At 41.8% G+C, this 23,894-nt stretch overlaps 1 protein-coding gene across 2 annotated transcripts; it reads left to right on the plus strand.

The window, feature by feature from the left end:
- Positions 1–3,916: 3,916 nt before the first annotated feature.
- On the plus strand, positions 3,917–21,830 carry gal3st2 (galactose-3-O-sulfotransferase 2). Of its 2 annotated transcripts, none has more exons than XM_041047297.1 (4): positions 3,917–4,033; positions 14,085–14,189; positions 14,807–15,509; positions 16,416–21,830. In XM_041047297.1, exons 1-4 carry the CDS (start codon positions 3,978–3,980, stop codon positions 17,412–17,414), a joined length of 1,863 nt encoding a protein of 620 aa, XP_040903231.1. In that variant the 5' UTR covers positions 3,917–3,977; the 3' UTR covers positions 17,415–21,830. The 2 variants fall into 2 exon arrangements, with proteins under 2 accessions (XP_040903231.1, XP_040903233.1); XM_041047299.1 differs by having other exon boundaries at positions 14,819–15,509.
- The last annotated feature ends 2,064 nt before the right edge of the window (positions 21,831–23,894 follow it).

Below are 23,894 nucleotides of genomic sequence, written 5' to 3' on the forward strand. Positions count from 1 at the left end.
GTATCGGGTGCGGGAGAGGAAAATGCAGGAAATGGATTGAGTGAGGAGAAGAGAGTGGAAGAAAGTTTAGTTTCATAGACCAGGGAGGGAAAAAGGAAGTGAAGAGAAAGATTAAACAGAGGCAAGGAGAGAAGAAAGGCAACACAAGTGTGACAGGGAACAGAGAGTCATTGTTCTGACTTCAGCAACTGACTCTCAGTGTGTCTGGCAGGTTAGAGTTTAAATGGCCACAGACGGGGCGAAGGCATTTCTGTACCTATTCCTATCCAACAGCCTGACGTTTGACAGCCTGCGTTCTTGTTCTGCAGAGAACAGAACCTGAATCTTACTCTTGTCCTGTTTTCCCCCTTGGTTTGTTGTCATGGCTGTTCCACACAGAGCGACAGGTCGCAGTCCTACGTTCCACTCCTGTTTCCTCTGACGTCCAGCCTTAAAACTCTTTTAGCCCAGTCACTGCAAATCACATGCACTCTTCATCACTGCTGTCCATTTTCCAAAGAGAGTAGTTGCTGAAAGTCTTTTCCCACATTCCACCTGGTTTCTCTTAATTTCCAGATTGTTTGTGAACAGTTTGAGGACAGCCAGTGATTTTTCTCTGCGTTCCTGTTGTTGAAGCTGAAACAACACTAGGTAAAACCTAGTATATGGCAGGGCTGTGTATGGTCAATGCACAAATCTGCGGACACAGTTGAAAGCTGCTGTGTAAATACTTGATGGTGTTATACGCTGATTAGCATATTAATGATCTCATCTCATTGTGTTTGCATCCTGCCTAGTTTCAGCTCTTTATCTGTTTGCTTCTCTCCTCCTCTCTGTGCTTACATATATGTTTTGATTTAATTTAACTGAATTAACAGTTAAGCTGTTTCTCTGTTTCTGTGTCAGATGGTGGAACAAATATGAAATGACTGACTGAAACGTGGCCCATTAAGATCCATGTTAACCAGCAGACACTGCTGCTCTACTGCTGCTAAAATCCTGAGTTTATAAATTAAAAAAATGGCTGTGCTGTGACTTCAGGTGTATTTACTTGTAACATGATCAGAGAGAAAGTTAGAGGCTCATTCATGTCTATGTCAGCTGAATGAGATGCACAGAGAGGTGTGCCTTCAGACGGAAAGCCAGACCTCTGGCTAACAGAGCAATACAGGAAGTAGATACGTTTTTATCCAAAAAGTAGCTTGATTTGTCTCTGGGTGCTTTTTATCCTGACTAACAGGGCATTTACATCCGCTCTATCAACATGATGAATCCACCCTCTCCATTCACCATCTCTGTCCTGTCAGTAGCAGCTCCTGAGAAGATAAGAACTTCACTGGGCTGAGAAACATCCGAAATTTACTGAACAAAAATAGTTTGACAGAAAGTTACCTGAACAACTTAATGTAGCTTAATGTCCCCTGATGGTGGGTGAGTGAAAGATTCCAGCAAGTCTCAGTGTGTGGATGGCCCTTTAAGTCTCTGGTGTGGTTGAAGTCCTGAAGCCACTGGATCCTACATTTTCTATATCGGTATCTGTTGTTATACCCTGCTTGGTTAATGTCCACATTTATTTTTTTTTAATCAAGCTGATTTCAATTGAATTGAATTTAAAGTTTTTCTTTATTTTAGCCTCTGTTCCTCTGCCTCCACACACACACACACACACACATGCACACACTTACATACGCCTACGGTTAGGGCTGGTGTTTGTACAATGCCATCCTCTCTGGGCACAGAAGGAGTAAAAAGAAGGGTGTGTGTGTGTGTGTGTGAATGTGTGTGAATGTGTGGAGGGGATTTGCAGGACTTACACAATGCCATGTTCACCCCCGTGAGGGTGGCTGGTGCAGGCTCATTTTACCTATGTGTTCATGGAGACAAAGGAGTCTTTTGTGGGCCAAAAAGCCTCCCTCACACCCCTCAACCCCTGAGTCTTTACTCCCCCGTACAGCAGCACAAGGGAGCCACAGACAGCAGATTATATGGGAAGGTTCGCACCAAGAAAAAAACTAAAGGGGCTACTTTCTATGAGCAGGACTTATTGGGACACATTCACACTGATATTCACTCTGTGTGAAAAATGCAGTGACGTGGGGGGGGGGGCTGGGTTTGCAACTTCTAACCTGTAGAAGAAGAAAAAAACCATTGAGGACATGACCTCAGTGTTGTTAATGGTATGAAAAATGAAAAGTGACGCTGGACAGTCCACAGACACCAGCAACATGGACACTTTGTATTGGTACAAAGGAAACAGACTTCAGCGTTAAAGAGTGGAGGGAGTCTGTATTCAGAGGTGCATGAATGTTGAGCAGACTGCTCAGTGTAGCTAAATTCACTTATTAGTCACTACCAACAAATAAAAGGTTATTTATGGAGAATGAGCCTGCAGGGGCACGTCTATTTTCAAAATGCTTTTACCCTGACTCTCACATGGAGGACCCGCAGACTGGAGCATGCATCCACCGCTCTACAGTTTATGGACTAACCGCAACAGTCGTTTCATTTCCAGGCTCGACACTTAATAGTCTCTTAAATGCCAACAGGAGAATATAATAACCAGTATTTCTACTTTAGTAGTGTTGGAGAGTGCTGGTAGCTGACCATCATATATCTTATAAACACAGTCTCTCATGCAGCACAGAAACCTCCCAGCTGAGAGGCTGATGTAAAAACAGTGATGTATTCTGACAACGTACAGATTCAGGTGTAGATGTATGAACTAATAATTCACTAATAATTTCCATAGCACAGAACAGAAACTCGTGGCTGAACTGTCAGAAAGGAGCCCTTCACACAAGGACTTGACTAATCTGACAAATTCAGCTGCATTATTTCTAAGAACAAGACTAAAGACTCTGTCCACTCCTGAGGTTTGTCTAATAGGGCTGAAAGTTTTGATTGCCGTGAATTGAAATGGTTTCGAAAGAATGAACTTGGATGAACTTTAACTTTTATGTCTACATGGATTGGAACTCACGGGTGGTTCCTCAGAAAGATGGAAAATTTCAACAACTGCAGTTCAGTTATATGATAGCTGAGCAATGATGAAGAGTTTAAAAAAAAAAAAGGTCATCGGGAAAAATGTTGAACCTGATTCCAATGTTTTTGTAGTGCTGCTGTTGTGTTAACCAAATTTAACATCACAAATTACAGGCATCTTTGCTTTTCTTTATATGTATTTACTTTTTCATTGAAATGTGTTGAGAGCTGTACAAGAGGGGCACAGACTCCACTGGGACAGCTCTGTTGTGCAAAGTCTGGTTAAAACATCAACTTTTAATTCTCATTTAAGAACAAAGTCTTTTGTTTCTGATGTGCAGGAGAACACAGAGCCACCAGTGAATGACCAGCAGGCTGCTGAGGTAAAGGTCGTGGTAGTGGGACAGGAAGACGGACACAATAGCAGACACCGAGTGAGACAGAAAAGACCACGGACTGGAGGACAAACTGAGTCAGTTCTACCAACAACAAGAGAAAACAGTAACAAAGAAACGCTTCCTGTTTTACTGCGACACAATAAAACTCAAATACCCTGCTACACACTGCACCTCCACCTACACACCCAGGCCAAAGCTGCATCCAGTAATAAGCTGGAAGAGGGAGGCAGCCGAATCTGTCAGAGCTTGTCATGCCTGAGGGAAGCTCCTCTGGTTCTCTCACAGTCACTCCCTGTGTAAAGCGGATGACAGGCAGAACCTACAGCAGCTGTGAGGTGGAGGTCCATCTACTTGACATTTGAACTTGTCCAACAGGATTTTACAAACTGCTGATTTCTGATCGTGTCTCTCTCCTCACTCATGCCTCATGTCTCTCTGCCTCTGTGCGAAGTGATGACGGCTCAGCAGGAGGAGTCGAGAGAGCTACAGAGAGAGAGGGAGAGAGAGAGAGAGAGAGAGAGAGGGGAAAGAGAGGGAAAGAGAGTGAGAGAGGACGGCAGACAGGACGGGGATCGGGGAGATAGTCGGAGCGGGACTTGTACCGGGGGTTTCGGGGAGATGCTGTCCCCACCGAGGAGATGGATCAGAGAGCAGCCTCTGAGCTCTGTAACCTCGTAAGTCTACTCATGTTCCGCTTATTCTGCCGCTGTCTCTGACTCCACTCCGCTTTGTGCCTCAGCAGCGAACACTTTCTCATTTCCCCGTGAACAGCATCCTGTGTGGCGGACAGCCCGCTCACACGCTCCGCTATACGCTGTAGGGAGGACACCGAGAGGCAGATGTAGCCCCCCCCCCCCCCCCCCCCGCAGCCGGGGGTGGGGACAGGGACCTGTTTCAGGTCCCAACTGAACGTAAAGTAAGTGAGAAGCTGGTGTCTGTGTCCTCTTTGCTGGGACATGTTCAGGGTGTCATTTAAAGAGGCTTTGGTAGGATGTTCCAGTGGCTGCTGAGGTGAGCGAAAGGTGTGTGTTTGTAATCTCAGCACACACCCCATGTGGTCAGGAACAAACATTTAGTTGATTCATCAGTTAGTCACTTAACACCACAAATTTAGAAAATCTATTACTAGTCCATGTTATTAATCATTAACAAGTTTCACTGTTTTCTGACAATTAACAGTAAAATAACAAATAGAAAATAACTGTCAGTTTCAGCCCTAAATATCAGTGAACAGGATGTTTGTAAAAATGTATTTTTAAACTCAGATGAAACAACATTCCACTGCTGATAAGGTCTGTGCCCAGGACATTTCTATCAACACTCTAATCAACATAGGACCTGACCACAGCTAAATGCAGTGTGATGAAAAAAGGTTTATCAGGCAAACATAAACACGTAAACATCAATGTAAATGGAAAAGCACAAAATCAAATGCTTAATAGGCCATCCAGGATCCGACAAAAAAATACATACAGGCGGGCTTGTGTTCTGGACTTGTTCTACCAGGTTATTTGTCGTAAATTACTTACTTGAATGATTTTACACTCTTGACAGGACATTCCAATTCAATTAAATAAATTAGGGTAATTTCCTGTGAAACATGTCTGTCAGGAAGTGAGTCAGAGTGAAGAAAAGTGTGTGATCAGTGCAGGCAGCCGTAAGGTGCACTTCCATGTATTCTTAGCTTTCCTGCTCAAACAAGAATTAATATGCTGCTTTTTTTAAGGAACAAGGCTTAAAACCATATGAATCCACTATGAAACTGTTATGTGAACAGTACCCAAGTCAGCAGGTCAAATCAGTGTCTGCTGCTAACGTCACTCAGCTTGATGCTGATACTGTATCCTGTTCCAGGTTCCAGGCGGACTGAAATGGTAGCCTATCAGCTTCAGATTACAGTCTGCTGATTGGATCTGATAAGTGTAACAGTAGTCCAGGTGGTGTGGATGTAGGTTGGTGATCTTGAGTCCAGTCCAAGGTCAGATAGCGCTACAAGCTGGACCTCCTTCATGTTATCTAACACTGGCTGTTAAGGTGGCACTCCTTTCTCTTTAGTTAGAGAGATTGGTCATTCTCTCACCTGGACTGACTGACTCAGTAATAGCATGTGTTTGTACCTATGCTGTCTGATGGGATGGCACTGTTGGTTGCTGCTTGTTGGTTCACATTTTTGCTTCAGTGGAAATAGTTGAAATTTCTCCAACCAAAAGAAACCTCGGTGGACTGAAATCGGACCTACTCAACTGTTCGAAAAAAGTTACATGTTATCTCTAAATGCACTGAGTGTACTTTATGTAGCATTAGTAGCCTAAAATAAAAAAAAGCAAAAAAAAACTAGTATTTGCAGAATAGCATTCTGATTTGTTCACACTCTCAAATCTATCTAAATGCTAAAATTAGTTTGGAGCTGATTCAGAGTAAACGTTCATTAAATGTACAGTAAACATTCAGTACAACATTAGACATGTTAGACCCAGTAGTCTCCATTAGGTTGGGCAAGTTCAAAATGGGGCGTTTTTAAACCCCCACCCCATCCATCCCCTTGGCCTTGTAAACAGTAGCTGACAGGTTATTGCAAACAGTCTCAGTACATGGTCCATTTTGGAGTCTGCCCAGTTAACTGGAGGTGTCAGTCTCAACTCATGTCTTTTTACCATCACTTCCATTCCCTTTTTTTCTCTTTATTTTCATTGCTAATAAGCTTCTGTCAGTCACAGACTTCTCTCACAGATGTTTCACATTAAAAGCCTCCCAGCAACTCCGAGGATATAATCCCTCTCTTTACTTGAAGGCTTTTAATGTGAAGTATCTGCAAGAAGTTTTGAGCAAAGTTGAAAGTGAATGAAAGTAATTAGTGACTGAACAGTGTTAATATCTTTATCTGCATGTGCTGCCATTATTTGACATTTGCTTTTTTCAGCATGAAAATGTCTGTGCTCCTCTAACTGTTCCAAGTCCAGACTGTGTTGGTTTCACGTCCCCCCCACGCTTCCTGCTTCATATCAGCAGCCCAGTGTTTAGCTTAGATCATGAGTGTGATTTCTTTGCTCAGGGTGACCTGGCTCTGATCACATCTCTGTCCAGGACCAGACTAGAGGCTGTAGTAGTACACACTTAGCCAGGATGAAATGTTCATCTTCACTCACACTGGCTGTGCGTTTGACTGAGCTCCAGTCCACCGTTGGCATAGAGATGCCTGGAATTCCTCTAAGAGACAGAGTTGCCTACCTGGAGCTACCTCTTCGCTTTCACACAGAGGTTAAAAGTTCATGTGTGTGAGCAGGCTGGGCTCCAGATGTTGCTGTTGCCTGGGGAAACCAGTGGCTTTTCCCCCCTCATTTAGTCCTGATTTCTGTAAATACTCGCTGCCCTCATATTTTAAGAGCAGTTTGAACAGGCAGCCTGTGGTCTGAGTTCGTTTCCATACAGCATGGAGATCACCTTGCAGATCTGACACATGCTTTAAATATGGCAACTGAACCACAGACTGAACCACAAACTTTGTGTGTGCTTTGTACGGTGCATGTGCACACCCAGAAAAGTGACCATTTATTTAACAGCTTGAAAGTGATTCCACCCCACTCTTTGGATTTTACAACATGTAATAATGACACGATTGTTGTTTTATATTTAAAAAATATATATATATATAATTCATGGCTGTGAGTGTTACCAGAAACAAATCTGAAATGTTGGAACTGACCATTTTGAGTGTGACTGAACTGTTGTGAAAGCCATAACGCTGGACCGTGTGTGGTCAGTGTGTGAAACTGAAAACTGTTTTTAGTGGAAAGCAGCTAAAGTTAGATAAAGTACACGCCTCATCATCACCATTTCATTCATTTCTTTATCTGTTTGCTTCTCCCCTCCTCTCTGTGCTCACTCATACAGTCATTTAACTCAGCTGAATTCACAGTAAAGCTGTTCTCACTGACATGTTTCTCGGTTTCTGTGTCAGACAGTGGAACAAAGTATGAAACAGAGACTGAAACTTGGCCCATTAAGATCCGTGTTAACCAGGATTTCAGTTGTATTTACATGTAAGATGATCAGAGAGAAAGTTAGAGGGTCATCCATGTCTGTGTCAGCTGAGTGAGACTCATAGAGAGGCATGTCGACGGAGAGACACAGAGCAATACTAGAGACTCTTCTACAGGAAGGAGTTTTGTCCACAACTTCTTTTCTGAACAATGTTGCCTAAATTTAGTGACAAAGGTGCTAAACACCCCCTGATGATGTAATAGGAACAATTCTTTTTTGAAAGCGCAACAGCCAACGGGAAAACTCCAACACTCGGCCGGCTGACCAGTGGTGTGCCTTCATCACTCAGTCAGTCAGTGAGTCAGCAAGAGACATTCGTGATTATAGAGCTGACCCTGCTGTTGTGGTCCAGCCAATAAAGTGGAAAGTGTGTACATCCAACCCTTGGTGTGGTCATGTGCAGGACAAAAAAAAAAAAAAGCAACAAAGGAAAAGCAGAAGAAGTTCGCATCCTTAAATTTGCAGGCTCCCAAAAGCTTTTCTTCTACTTCTTCTTCTTATTGTTTTAATAAAAAAAATGTGTGCATTGTGCAAAATATACATTAAAAGAAACAAATCAGTATTTGTTTCTAGGTCTTGGCATCAGGGGGAGACGTATCTTCAAAGAGGGAATGAAGGAAATTTGTACTGTCACTTGTAGGTGGAAATGTTGGATTAATAAAAACTTTTGGGAGCCTGTATATTTTAGTGTGTGGACGATGTGTCTTTTTCCTCATGGCTAACTGCATCAGCAGGCATGAAACTCTGTCAGTGTATTTCATTTATCCTCCTACAGAATCTGCTGTTTAAGGATAAGGGACCACAGTGGTCTTGGATAAATACTGAAAAGATCTACATTGAGTGTAAACCAATCAAAACCACCACCTCTCCCTGACCTAACCTTAACCATGTGTTTTAGTAGTTTTAGTAGCCTAAACCTAATCACACAATACTCAAAGCCTGCTTCCAGTGTCAGAGAATTTTGTATGTCCATCCACCTGGACCTCCAAAAACTCTATGAATCATGAATTACTGTCATTTTTCTTATTGTCAGTAATAATGTCTCCAATCAGCTAGTACTGTCTTTTTACCTAGAGTCTGATATCTCTGACTCCTCTGAGCCATAGCGTTCCACTGTTTCCACAAACTATTAAAACACGTAAGTGAGACACACTGTTACACTGGGTGACATGTTTCTTCATCACCATTAGCACACATGCTGTAGTTTATACTGACTTAGTATAAACTACAGCACACACACACACACACACACACACACACACACACACACACACACACATTGTCTTGCTGCGGACACTCACCGCACCACCAACAAAGTCACTGCTTTGAGTAACCTTGGCTAAAAACTACAGTGACCAGCTGTTTCAGGAAATTACTTAAAAATGAAACTTGAATTGTTTTTTAAAGAATTATGTCCTCAGTAGGAGCCAGTGGGCTCAAAGCTGAGAGCCACAGACAGATAGGGAAGTCAGAGAGTACTGAGAGACGCACCAACAGACAGATTATGTTTACATGCACTTAAGTGAGCCATGTAAACAACAAACCTGGTTTCATTTTTCAGCTGGTTTATGAAACACTGTGGTTTCAGTGACTAGCTGCTGTTCTAAATGAAAGACAGTGTCTTAGTGTGGTTTTGATCAGTGTATGTGGTACTTTAGACCTGGCAAACCAAATGTCTCATTTCTTTTCCATCTGGAGCTGTGGCTGAGCTGCGGCTAGCTGCGGCTGGCTGCTGAGATCAGTTTATAGAAAGCTCTGACTGTGCTAAAACATCAGACCAATACAACATGACAAAGCCAGTGGACACTTCTCTGCGGTGTGGAAACAGACACGGACATGAACCGGGCCCCAGCTATACCCTTCTAGGTTTTAAAGCAGTCCGTAGCGAAAGTTTCACACCACCATTTTAATCTGGACTGCTGTTAACTCTCACCTGCAAAGAACCAACCATTTATGAGTTAATGTAAGCTCAAAGCATGGTATGTCCTGCTCATCTCACTGCTGCTCTTAGCAATACTGATTATTTACAGCCACCACCACTTTTTTATTTTTGGTAAGCTACCATCAGTCTCTACTGACAGGGAAACTCTTCCTGCACAGATGTGTCATATTAAAACTCTTCTAATAGCTCAAAAGACCTAATCCCTTGCTTTTCTGGTAAGCTTTTATTCTGAAATATATACAATAAGTGTGGAGCTTCACTGATATCTGCTCAAAAACGTAGTGTAAAAGTGATTAGAGCCGTTGTGCTAAAAAGAGACTGTGGGAGCAGTAGAGATATAAGCGTGTGGTGTGTAGAGTGTGTGTCTTTGCGTGTGTCACTGTGTTGTGTTGTGTCCCCACAGCTATTTAGTGCCTCCAGAACTTCAACTTGGCAGAGCAGGCTGAGTATCACAGACACAGGCTGCAGCAGAGAGCTGATGTCTGCTTTAACACAGCAGGAGATAGGGAGTAGAAAAGAGCTGCTCTGGTTGGATTTGAGCCTCCTTCTGAATGACTCATGAAACAGAGTTCTGTTGTGGCTGTAACAGCAACACAGATTAACCCATAAGAACCCACGGTGACACCAGTGTAACAAGCACTTTGAATGGCCCAGTCTCTTTCTTATAAAGCTTTATGTCTGACCTTAACTCATTAAGTCCCTAAGCAACATATACTAAACATCCTGGTGTGATGACCATGTGGCTGTCATGTGACTCTGACGGGAAGTGGCCTCTCCAAAATGCTGGTATGGCCTGTGTGCAAATTTCAAGGAAGCAGCTAATTTCAAAAAGCTGTTTTTTGATACTACATGTAATTTCAAACACATTTAACAGTTCCAATGCTTTGATAACATGTTACATTCAACCTGGTCTGACCATATTTGTTGAAGAATGTAATCAGTTACGGAAATATTGCTGTAACATATATGTAACAACACAGATCTTTGGTATTAAAAAGTGTTATTCTGAAAAAAAAAACATCAGAAATGTGTTCTATGTGGTCCACTCGGTCTGTGGTATATCCCACATAATTTTCCTTTAAGGAAAAATGGGTCTGGGTTCTTATGGCTTAAGAATAGTAATATGTATAGTTAGGTTGGTGCTCCCTGGCCACTGTGGTCCACAGCATGATATGCTGATATGCTGACTAACACCAGCCAGATGTCTTTTGGTTCCATACTCACAATCAGCAGCATGAACAGTGCACCAACGTTTCTAATGTTTATATGACCAATGGGCCCCTCCCTGCTGACTGGCCCCGGCTGAGCAAAGACCATTTGTGTATGATGTGTCTTGGTGAAAAACAAACAGAAAAAACAATGGTGTTATTTATCCTTCAGAGGAAGTTGGGTAGGAACCTTGTGACCAAGACCATTTGGATGTCATCCATTATGGGTTACTTTCAGGTTACGCAGCACTCAGCTGTCATCTCACTGGTTTCGCTCGTAAAGATCAAAAGTGCTGTCACAAGGCTCACTCTGGAGCTGATCATCAACTTCCCTTCTTAACCCTATCACAACCCCATCATAAGACTTTCACTGCAGGCTGTGTTTTTATATTGTTTGTGCCAGTAATAATCTGTATCTGAAGATAATAACTTGCTATTTTTGCTGCAGTTTTGTATATGTTGACACAATAACCCAAAACCAGTATCCTGACAGTAATTGTCCGTACGGTCCATAATGGAGTTGAAGCTACTCAAAACATCAAACCAGCCAAAACATGCAAAATGGTGGCCACAGCAGTTAGAATGACTGTGTTACCTTGACATTTACAAAGTCCTGGTTGATATGGGACAAGGAACAGCTGGATGTGGGGAGTGGACAGAGCAGGCCTGAAGAGGGACTTATTCAGGCGCCGGAGAACCTGGTGGACATAGCAGACATGTTCAGTTTTATTCTTCTCTAAAGTTTAAGATCCAAAAGCAAAACTCAAACACAGAGACAGGTGGAATACAGTCTACTGCAGTTTATTGCCAAAAAGAATAAAGTTCTTTTTGCTGGAGCAGGACAGGAAGCTATAGGCAGACTAGAACAGGTGGAGTTTGTGTCCAGATAAGATGAAGGGCTTGAACGGGTAAGCCAGGAAAACAGGAATCCACTGGAGGCCGACAAGGGCAGAGGCATGCTGCTGAGTGTGACGAGAAGGCAGAGGTACTGGAAAGGCAAGAAACACAAAGGAGGAGGGAGAGACTTTAGACTCCTAACAACCATTCCTTCAAAAAGGATAAGTCTAACTCCTTATTGTCATTGTTCCAAACAGAAATATGCACTACAGCAGACTGACGAACTCTGCCCCACCCGCCAACTTCCCACGCTTTATTGCCACCTTCACTACTCAGCCCCTTTGACCCCCATGGAGATGTCCACTCTTATGGAGGAAATGAAAAGTTCCTCCAGTGCTTGGACCCCATCTCCTAATTATCTCCCCGCTCATCACAGAAATAATAAATTCCTGTCTCAGCCCTGCTTCCTTCCCTCAACCATTTCAACTGACTGCTGTCAACTCCATCCTCAAAATGGAACTCCTCATCTCCAAAGCTCACGTTTGATGTCTTTGACAAATATAGAAATGGCCTCCTGCAGGGAATAACCCCGAGGCAGCAGTGTGTCTTCACTCTCTGTGTGTCTCCTGGGGATAGTATTTACAGCATCACATTATATTTAATGTTTGTTGGTATGAAGCTGTTTCATCATGTAGAGGAAACCAGGGTGCTGCTGCTGTATGTTTGCCATTAATGGCCCAAATGTTAATTAAATGTGGAGCTCCATCGATTTAGTGCACTCAGCCTGTGACAACAGTTGTATGATGTCTGCTCTTTCTGAGTTACAAACATGGAGTTTGAAAAATGTGGGCATTTACCAGGTAGGAGGACACAATAGAGTTACATTACGGGAGTGGAGGATCTAGTCTAGAGATTCAAAATCTGGATGTCTCAGTCTCTGTGGCTCAGACTGGGACCAGTGTGTATATTTGGTCTTCTTATTATTACATTATCTAGGCTATGGAAAAAAAGAGTTAAAATTAGCCTCCATTCTCCAAGAATTCTTCTGCTGCAGCCCCCCACTGCTTCCCTGTCAGCCAGGACAAGGACAGATGTGGCTGCTACCGCAATTCAGACCTAAACTGGATGGATGTGGAGAGTATGAGACATGCAGTATTTGTAGCGGGTCAATGGAAATATGGAGCCATAACAGCGTTCACAAACAACTTAGCAACTTAGCATGGCATAGCCGAAAGTCTGAAGCAGTCAGGTTGTTGGTGTAGGTGGGCGAGAAGAGTGCCTACTCCACCCCGCATCCCCGTCAGACCCACTCCTTGCTCCACCCTCTTATCCAAATATGGTCACTTCTGGCTCCAATAAATGGTGACGACCAAATGCCAAACTCGAGGCTTTACAAACCAATGGGTGATGTCCCGTTGGGTTGACAGGGTGACCTACAGAGCCCTGGTCACCCTACAGACACAGTGTACAGTGAGACCACTCTTCTTCCTGGCATCAGAGCACCTGACCCATCATAACACACTTTCAGTGCTGATGGGTAACAGTCACAGGTTTGATGTTTGAGCTAACATATTGGACATATTAGTGAGTGCCAGGTGTGTTTGGGTCTTATACTCACCTTCAGGTCCATTCTGAGCCTGATTCTGATCACATGGTCTTCACCCACAGATGAGGTTGCTCAGTTGATAAGGACCATGTGACAGACCTGAAAGCTTCAGAATAGCTACCACATGGACCTTGAGGAGAGACAGTTTTGTCAACATCTGTTTCAAAGAATATGAATGAACTTTCATGAACTGAGGGAACTTTAAGTGAACCTGGGGTTTTGGAGGCCAGGGGCCACCATGGATCTGGTACACTGGTACACTAGTTCTCTTCTCAGCTTAGTGTTTGACTTTGCTCTTAATATTTTCACATACTCTCCCTGATCTTAACCATACTGTGGCTGTCATGGTCAGATATTGTGAGAATAATTATTTCTAATGTCTAATGACTTTTAAACGCTTTGCCACTGAAAGTAATCTGGAAGTTTGTACAACCGTCCAACATGAACACTGTGTCTGGTCAGTAAGAATGTCCACAAGTAAAACATGTAGGACAAGATAGTAGGTGACTGTCATTAACACTCAAAAATATGCAACTGAAATATTCAGTTCATGAAGTGCAAACAATAAAGGTTGGAAGGAACTGAAATGGCAGAGGAAAGAAAAGTCTAAATAAAGAGTGGACGAATGTGTGTATTTGAAGCAGAGAGTTTCTAAGTGTGGTGATCAGTGGAGTATTTGTTGGCCAGACATTGTGAGTCTGTTAAAATGGAAAATTCATTCCTTCACTGTTTGACATATTGTTTCACCCAGAGGTAGCTTGAGTCCCTGGAAGAGATGAGATGGCAAAATGCTACTGGATGTTGTTTGATCACAGGGTTACTGTCCATCTGCATTCCACAAGAGTTTAGAGTTTTTATGTCCAGACAACAGCCAAACATGATATATTGATTCATGGTCATTGCTGCAGATGGAAGAGACAATAGCTAACAGCTACAGAAAATATTCACAAGATTTGTATATTATTTATCACATTGAACACTGACTGCACCTAATCATATCTCAATTAAAGAGCTATATCAGAGCTCTCTTTGGTTTCACTGATACCAGGAAGGCTTCTATCAACAGTGTGTGTGTGTTGTGCCCCCTGCAGGTGTGTAAGGAGAGGGCTGTGCAGCAGGCGTCAGTCTCTGTGGATACTTCTCATCCTGCTCGTGGTCTGTATCGCCATTCAGACCTTTGTCGCCCGTCAGGCCAGGTAACGTTACACACTCACACACTCACAACACTGAACTGCCCCAGGTCTGGGCAAACAATAAGTACAAACCTTTGACTCAAGTCAAGCTGACTTTTCTTACCAGTGGAAGTTTGTCACTTCCCACACACATCTGTCACGCATGGCTGAAGAAAGGAGATATTTTTGGAGCAGAAAAACCTGACATGATATGACTTATGGTGTACCTCAGCCAAGTGCTGTGCTCACTGTTTTGCTGCACGCCTGCTGCCACACCACTCACCTGAATCTGTGTTTAGGTGCCCCTGGGAAAATGCTGTACATTTTAGCATTCACATAATAATCTATTCAACATGTTGACCAAGTGAGTGAAATTATAATAAAATAATAACATTATAAATGAATATCATTTCATTTCATTTCATGTCATGTCTAACATATGATATATCATGGATAAAAGCTGGGCTCAGACTGCAGCTCTTGTTTAAATCAATTAAGCCAACATTTATTAAAATGAACTCTGAGTAACTGACAAGATAACTTCATTTTTCTGTGTCATGACATGGAACCTAACAAAGCTGAGACTGCTGTGAAATATTTCAGTGCTGTACATCATATGACATCATGCTGACTGTGTTTAGGACTTCTTCCAGGAGAGACAAGCTGACGGGACTACCACATCTGAGATTCACTGTCAACAAACAGCACCTGTTTCCTACTCTGCAAAATGTGTACGAAGGCCTTCATCATCAGTCTTCACTGGCAGGAAAGCAGAATGTGAGGTCACTGCAGACAGAAAGACCTTCAGATCTTCATCATCAGAATGACGGACATGGAAAGTCATCAGATGTTGTTCTGTTAAGACATGTGGATAAAACTGTGGACCTTGCTACTGGATCTCAGAGGGATGCAAGAAAAGTTTCACCTGGAAAGCTGCTTCTACCAAAACATGGAAACGACCCAGGCCTTAGACTCCCAAGTTCCTTGGTCCTCCACAGCACAAAGGAACATTTGACTGCAGGCACAGACAAAAGGCTCATCAACACTCCGATTCCATCCACTTTTTTAAAGGCTCACATCAACAGTGTCCATACTAAAGCAACCTGTCAACCAAAGTCTCGCATTGTTTTCCTCAAGACACATAAAACAGCCAGCAGCACCATCTTAAACATCCTGTATCGCTATGGTGAAAGCAGGAACTTGACCTTTGCCCTCCCCATGAACAAGCACAGTCAGTTGTTTTACCCATTCTTCTTTGCATCACATTTTGTGGAAGGCATCAGCAGCGGAAGTGTGAGGGAATTCCACGTCATGTGCAACCACATGAGGTTTAGAAAATCTGAGGTGAGCTTGATCTCAAAATGATTCAAGTTGTGTTGTTTTGTTGAAATTACAGTACATTTACAGGCTAGATGTGTTAAAAAGCTTGGGATAGACAAATTGTGAGGGCCGCTAAAGTGTGGGTAAGGTAGAACTAGATACACTGTGTGGGTTCATAATAACTCTCAGGAGTGACAAGCTCAACTCATACAGTTAATATCATATCTATGAAGATGGTTGTCAGTGAAAATGAACAAAAGATCCAGAAGGAACTTGATGGACTCACTTTACCCTTGAGCTCAGCCAGCATGTTAATGTGGACCCCACATTGGTTAATGATGTGCTGGCATTTGAGCCCCATTTGGGCGACTTGACTCAGGTCCAAAAAAGTATGAATCAGCCCCCCCATTGGTCCAAATGAGCCTATACATGTGGGTTGGTAATGGGGTTAAGGAGGACTGTATTTGGCCCATGTGAAGGTCTACCCAGGATCCACATGAGTATTTTCTGTATCCATGTACAGTATGTGGGCCACTATCTGCACCAAGGCATGGAATTAGTATCGTGCTTGGTGATCACCTGTGACATAAATGTTGCTGATGTTGACTTATTTTTCTTGATGGAATAAAAAAAACAACAACAAAAAAACAAACAAATGTTTTGTTTGTTTACAAGTTAAAAGTGATACTGCTGGGCAAACTGGGCCCCTGTTAGCTGGGTCTTAAATGCCTTAAATGCCTTAAATGATCTTACCCACATGGGGCACAAGCAGGCACATGGCTAATGGCTAATTAATAGATTTCATTTCTCTGACAAAAATAAATAAATACAAAATATACATATACAGACAAATAAACAGTGACAGTGACAGAATTGAATTTTTTCAACATGCCATTTCGAAAATAAATTTCTTCCAATGTTTCATCCTAGGTGGCAAAAGTGATGCCTGAGGATACCTTCTACTTTTCCATACTGAGGCATCCTGTGGTCATGATGGAGTCCATCTTTACTTACTACAAGAGCATCCCAGCGTTCCGCAAGACTCACAGCTTGGATGACTTTCTAGACAACAGCTGGACAAACTACAACTCATCAGCAACCAACAATCACTATGCTCACAATATCCTGGCCTTTGACTTTGGCTTTAATAACAACATTGCAGCTGATTCTGAGAATCTAGAGGAGGTAGCCAGCATGGCTATTGCAGCCATTGAACGAGACTTCCACCTTATTCTTATTTCTGAATACTTTGATGTGTCCATGATCTTGCTCAAACATGCCCTTTGCTGGTCCCTGGAAGATGTGGTTTCCTTCAAGCTTAACAGTCGCAGTGAAAAAACTCGTCACCCACTTTCACCAAACACTGCGGAGAAAATCAAGAGGTGGAATGCTCTGGACTGGAGGATCTACCTGCACTTTAACACCACCTTCTGGCACAAAGTGGATAGTCTGGTTGGTCAAGAGCAGATGAAGATGGAAGTAGCTCATTTGAGAGAGCTACAAGACAAGCTAGCAAACACCTGCTTGAAAGGTGGCAGGGCAGTCGACCCGTCCCAGATAAAAGATGCTGGGCTGAAGCCGTTCCAGTATGGAGCAGCTGTCATTCAGGGCTATAACCTAAACCCACACATAGACAGACAAACCAAAACAAAATGTGAAAGACTCATAACTCCAGAACTGCAGTACACAGACCGTCTGTACACCCAGCAGTTCCCTGAGCTCGCTGCTAAGCTTAAACAAGCAACAAGGATGGTTTCTCCACAACGTCAACGCTCAGACAGGACTGGAATGATGGGAATGGTGTGGGCTAGAGAAGCCCATCACAGACAGTTCGTAAGACGCAAATTCTCAAATCTCAAGAACCAAAAGGCCTCCACAAGTCCCGTGTTAACACACACAGAAGCTAACAGCAAAACAAGAATGCCATGAGTGATAACTGTAAGAGTCATGGGATGATGTTCTATGTTCATACTGTCAAGTATGAAAGAAGCTGTTCTGTCTAATTCTCACTTTCTATAAAGTATAAAATGAAAACTAAAGCAGCTTATGATCTCCTAGTGATGGCAATGACCATTGCTAGCCACAAAGAGAAATTGTTCTGACAGAATGAACAAAGTATTATTTTGCTGTTTTTATAGCCTTACCAGTAGTGAATCTAAAAATGTGAAGGAGGAGCTAGAGGAAAGGGTTTGTTCTGTAAACAAGTGTTTTGGAAATCAACCAATGGTAGCTCCTCCTGGAAAACATGGCCTCACAGTGTCATGTCATTATCCGCCACTTATCTGGGTCCAGGCGCAGATGACCACAGATGGTGAGCCCATGGGAGGTGGTGCTGTCCAGAGTGGGGCTCAAACCCACAACCCCAAGAGATTGGGTCTCGTGCTCTACCAACAGAGCTAACCGGGTGGTGGCCTCACAGTGTCACCAATCAAAAGTCTATCTATCTGTCGCCAAAAGAACATGGTTCATTCTGTTTGATCAGGAATATCTGAAGCAAATTTTCAGCATTTCTGATCTGTTAGTGCCTTCCAAAAGATGTATGACCTTTACAAAAATGATTCATATTTCTGATCTGCTGCCTCTACGGTTATAAGAAACCAAAGTTTACTGCTGCAGTACTTGGTATTCCCAACCAATAATATTTTCCGGCACTGTAACAGTGTCACGTTACTTCCACCACTGCTTTTCAGAGACAACAGTCTTTATTCACTTGACCATTAGAGCTTCCTCAACAATAAGACAAACAAAAGTTGTTTTAAGTTTTTGACCTAAAAACTGCTGTTGTTTTAGTGAGGACATTGTCCTATCACCATGCCCACCTTTACAGAAACCTGACCACTGGTTTTCAGTGAACCTTGTCATGTGCTGAAGTGTTTGTCAAGGGGAAAGCACTGTCATTTCATACCGAACACCAGGTTGCTGGTTTATTAGGTACACTCAGCTACGTCCCAACAGCAAGAATTCAACTCTCATGGTTAAGGCAATGGTAAGGTTGTGTTAAACTGTACTGCATTGTATGGAAGGGTCTTTCAGTTTAAGGTTTGGGTCTCCGTAGAGGCATAGTGGTCCCAAACCTTTCAATCTCACTGTTCTGACAAGCTACACATTGTCACTGAGATTGTGTCTGTGTATGGATTAAACAGATGAGGTACAACATGTTCATTAGTGCGCTTTAGAGGTGTTGGTGTCTGTGTTTTGAACAGAACCAAGCTAACTTATTCCCCCTGTTTCCACTCTTTAAGCTATGCTATGCTAACAACATCCTGATTCCAGTTCTGCATTCAGCACACATGACTGATATCTGTCTTTACTGAACTCTTGGCCAGAAAACAAACCAACATTCTTCCCAAAATGTTAATCCAGTCTTTTAGTAGTTTTTTGAATATGAACAGGTCCAAAAGGTTATGAAATTCTAATCTGTTAGAATAATTATTTTCCATGTAATCTGCATCTTTCTGTCTGTGAATTCTGATTTATTAATACTGACAAAAGATTCATGTTTGTTTCTGATACCTTATAGGAAGGCTCAGACTCTGTCTCCATGGATCTGTTCAGTGATTTGTCTCTGTCATTCCCTAAATGAAGCTTTAATCATATTTGTCAGGAGCAGAGTGACGGGGAACACACTGTAAAGAGATTGTATTGAAGCTTGTCACTTTATTTGGGGTGACTTCAAAGAAACATCTTTGCTTAGGCGTTCAAAAACAGATCTCCTGCTTTTGATGTTCTATTTTTCATATGAGGTTAGTGGTAGGAACAGGAACAGGAATCACATAGCAGGAGAAGAAACTTACTTTCTTTCATTAGACGGGTGATATACAATGTTTTCATGCTTAAAATACCAAGTGATAAGGATTTCACTCAGTTAAATGTCTGTTTTCACAGTCTTACTTGACTTTAATGAATTAAAATCAAGTTAAGTTTGACCAAAACAACACATCTGAAGATGTTTAAGAAAGGACATTCTTTGATTTATGATGATCTGGATGACTTCTGAAAAAACAGTTGTTATAATGATAAATATTGTAATAATGAGCACAGATTTGAGTTGCTGTGATCTGAGTGTTTTTTTCAGGTCCTGATGGTAGGCCAAAGTCCACATTTCAAGACCTGCAACCTTCTGCAGAAGATGAACCTAAGCTTGAGTGTAAAGGACAGGACAGATGTTGCGGACTAGTGGTGGAAAGTAAGAAACCTACAATAGATGGTTTTATTAACAAAGAAAACTGTAACATGTAAACCAGCTAATGTGATACTTGTTTCTAAGATGATGTCTCCACCACACATGGGACATGGACATGAATAGTAACAAAATCAACCTATGTTAGCTTAAAAGATTCTGCATCAGTCGACAGAGAAACAGTTAAACAACTCTGCAATACGCAACCAAGTGGTGTCAGCGGCATTTCCCATCTCAAGTGAGTAAAGTCTCCCCCAGGCACTTGTCTGTTCCAGACATTGGTAATTGTACAGCCCAACATGTGCAACAGTGCATATTAGTGTCATAAATAAAAAGGGAACTAGTCTGTCATGGACAATGTGATAGCAGTGTATCCTAAATTCCAAGAAGCCTTTCCTCCCACTCTCTTCATCATTCACTTCTCTTTCTTTCATTTCATTTATTCCTTAACAAGGAATGACTTAGACCTCAGGTAAGTTGTGATTTAAAGCTCTACATGTATCTTAACATTGCACTGGAAAAACACAACGCAACCTGTTTTACTGAGTTATAACAGAACTGCCACAATACATTCAAAATACGCAGCGATCCAACCTATGCAAAGCTGGTGCAGCAGGCTGCAGTTCTCAGCATCATTCAGCTCTTATCAACTTATTACATAGGAAAATGATCATGTGACCTCATGTAGCAGGTGGACATCAGTCACAGGTAAAGACGTGATGAAAGGGACCAATTTACAGCAGCTTCAAAAAGTCTTCAGATGTCTTTGCTTTTTGCACACTTTATTATTTTGTAAATTTTGTTTTAAATGGAGAAAAAAAATGTAATTTTGCTCCTCAGTCTCCACTCAGTGACCCACAATGATAAAAGGAAAACAGATTTTTAGACATTTTTACAATTTTTTTTAAACTTTTTTTTTTTTTTTTTTTAAACTGAAATCACTAAATTCTCAAATATTCAGACCTTATCCAGTTCTCTTTAGATCCCTCTCTGGCAGCAGTTACAGCTTCCAGTCTTCCAGACTCTATGAGCTTCGCTCAGCTGGATTTGTGCAGTTTGTTCCAGTCTTCGTGTCCAATCCTCTCAGGATCTGTCAGATTTGATGGAAAGTGTCTGTGAACTTCCATCTTCAGGTCTCTCCACAGATGTTCCAGGGGTTTAAGTCTGGACTTAGGCTGAGCCACTCAGACACTCAGGTCTTGTGTTGTGGTCCCTGTGATCAGGTTTTCTCCTGAGTCCTTTAAATGTTGTTTGACAAAATCCAAACAGACTGTCATATGACACGTACTCAAACTGGCTTCCGTCTGTCCACTCTACCATAAAGGCCTGACTGATGGAGAGATGCTGAAACGGTTGTCTCTCCAGCAGGTTCTCAATCTCTGCAGAGGACCTCTGCACAGATGTGTGCTCTGTGTGCTTTTCTAAACTATGTCCAATTGATCCAGTTTGCCACAGGTGCAGCAGATCACAGTCTGTTTTTTAATTTTAATACATTTGCTAAAGAAATTCTAAAAACACATTTTCACTTCGTTATTATGGATTACTGAGTGTAGACTGATCAGCTCAATCAAAATTACATCATTATCCATTTACAATGAAATGTACAACACAATGAAGCATGCAAAAAGTGAAGAGGTCTGAATACAGTCTGAAGCCACTGTTTGTAAAAAAAAATGTCATTCACGCTTAAACTCCACTGATTGACCTTTAAGCATCCTCTTTAATAAAACCTGGCAGACTACCTTACCAGTTGTCAAAAGGCTGAAGTTAAAGTCAGGAGTCTGAACTCTGGCAGTAGGAAATATGTCCACATTCACCACATTATTTTTTAGAGCGCAACTTGCAGGTGGTAAACCCACAAATGTTGATTAAAGTGCACCAGGAGCACTGGAATCCACCATTAGCTTGGTCTCTGTGAGACCAGGTGCACAACCTGGTGATTTACAGATGAATCCTGTGTCTAGATGAGGATCAGCCTCCAGTCCTTTGAAGGACACAGTGTCATAGGCTGAGTCCTGCTAAGATGGCACAGCCTCACGTGGGACAGCACTCCACATACTGAACTGATTCCTTAAGAGTGAACGTTGTTTTTGTGGTCTGTTCATTGGTGGTCTACATTTCATTTCACTTTTGTTTCTACCTGTGCAGAATAAATAACTGAACCAGAAGCTAGTCCCCAGAATCCTTCAGCATCTCTTTGAAACTGCTTTCCACTGTGTGTGAAAGAGAGTGGACTGCGTGGAGGCACTTCACTGAATGAATGATGGAGGCAAGGATTAAAGTGACACTCTACTCAAAATCTATCTCCTCAATATTTAAAATATTTGTAAGCAGAGGTCAGTTTGAATCATGCTGGTAACAGTGGATTCCAAAATGGACCAGTTTTCTGCCGGTGCTCACTCACACCACAAGGTGTATAAATACAATTCTGTTCAATTTTATTATGATAACAGAATTTTAAATAATTGAATTTTGCACCCAACGATGGACAATCGTGTGACTGTCTATTTGATGTGACAGTGGTAGTGTATCGCTGTTACCAGGACAAAACACATTTGCTCACATTTCTCATTATAAAGTGAAAAGTTTGTCATTCTGACTTTTTTTTTCCATATTAAAGGAAACCAAATTATTCAATTTTACTTAAAACATTGCATTGCAAAACTTTCCTGTTCTAACACAAAGTCGTATCTAATTAGAACAAGAAACACTGCTTGTTATAAGAATCTAAACTTATCATACAGTGTATATGAGCCATATGACAGGTCTCTATATTGTTAAACTCTGATGCTATACAAGCTATTTATGTTTCAGTGTATGAAGAATCTATCAGTGTCTGTCTTTACATGTTAACCGACTTAATGAACAACCACGTTTGAATCTATACAAGAGACAGGAGTGAAATTCACACTCTCCATTTAAAGTTAGACATCAACTCTAACTGTCACACTTCCTGTAACACTGTTAGCTGAAGAGAGGGACAACCAACAAATTTAAACTGGTACCAAGTGTCAAACAAAGCTTTTGTAGCCTTTTTCACTTTAGTTTGTACATTTTCTCCACATTAAACAAATAATTGAATGAAGGGCAGAACAATGACTGTGTGTACAAGGAGAAGAGTTTGTGTTTTTAATTAGACACATGGATTTAAATAAGAAGGGAAGAAGTGATCTGCTGTTTTAACAGGAAAGATTTCCTGTTCAATGGAGTCATTTGGTATCAGAATGAAATGAAAAGCTTCTTCTTACAAAAATAATAAACTTTTCACTTTATAAAAAGAAGATGAGCACAGTTTGACTCAGGTGCTATGTCCTTCTCCTATGTCCTAACTATCCTCTAAGTTCTGCCAAATTCAGTTCTCAGTGTTTCGAACTGTGGAGGGTCCAAGTTCCAGTGTCAGGTTTCTTTAGGTCGATTCCTTTTATTAAGTTTCACCAGTTTACCAGATGAAAACTGAGTCAGACTGAAAATATTAATGTGTATGTCTGTGTGTGTTTGTGTTTCTGCTGTTGAGTGAGTGCATCTGTTTATAATGTTGAAATGCATGCTGGGATAGGCCTTCGCCTCAAGTGTTTCATGAAGCAGGATCCTGATGCAGCCTCTTGCTCTTGTCCATTTTCTGACAGTCATTCCATTACAGCTGAAGTCTGCCTCCCTGTGTTTGGCAGCTGTAATTACAACAACATTCAACAGCGTTTGCAGAGTCCAATCGGTTTTCAGTTTACTGCTTCTCTGCTTCAGCGCATGAATACAGTCAGCACTGTGTGTGTGTGTGTGTGTGATCAGAAGGACAGTTTCATAGTTTATCCAGTTCTAATTTTCCTCTCTGGATTTGAGGTTGATTTGATGTCAGTATTTCAGAGTTTTAAATTTTTGATGATGTCATGTCAGTTGTCACCAACATCTAGTTGTGTCTGTAGTGAGCAGAACATTTTACAGTGTAAAAATAAATGTCAGTGCCCTCTGGTGGACAAACCGTGTAATGAAGAGCTAAAACATATCTTTACCATTTCTCTGCTGACCCATCTTATCTTCTGTAATATAGGCTGAAACAGTTCATGTGTTATAATCTGAAACTGGTTGATAATATCAGGCATGTCCACATCGTTGGTTTCTGGCTTCAACCACATGAGCAGAGCTGAGGATCAGAAGAAAGATAAAGTCACATTCACACACAGATTCTCTACACACAGCGCTTTACTAATACACACACGCTCACACACACTGAG

The sequence above is a fragment of the Toxotes jaculatrix genome, chromosome 9, assembly GCF_017976425.1.
Source record: "Toxotes jaculatrix isolate fToxJac2 chromosome 9, fToxJac2.pri, whole genome shotgun sequence".
NCBI classification, from domain to species: Eukaryota; Metazoa; Chordata; class Actinopteri; family Toxotidae; genus Toxotes; species Toxotes jaculatrix.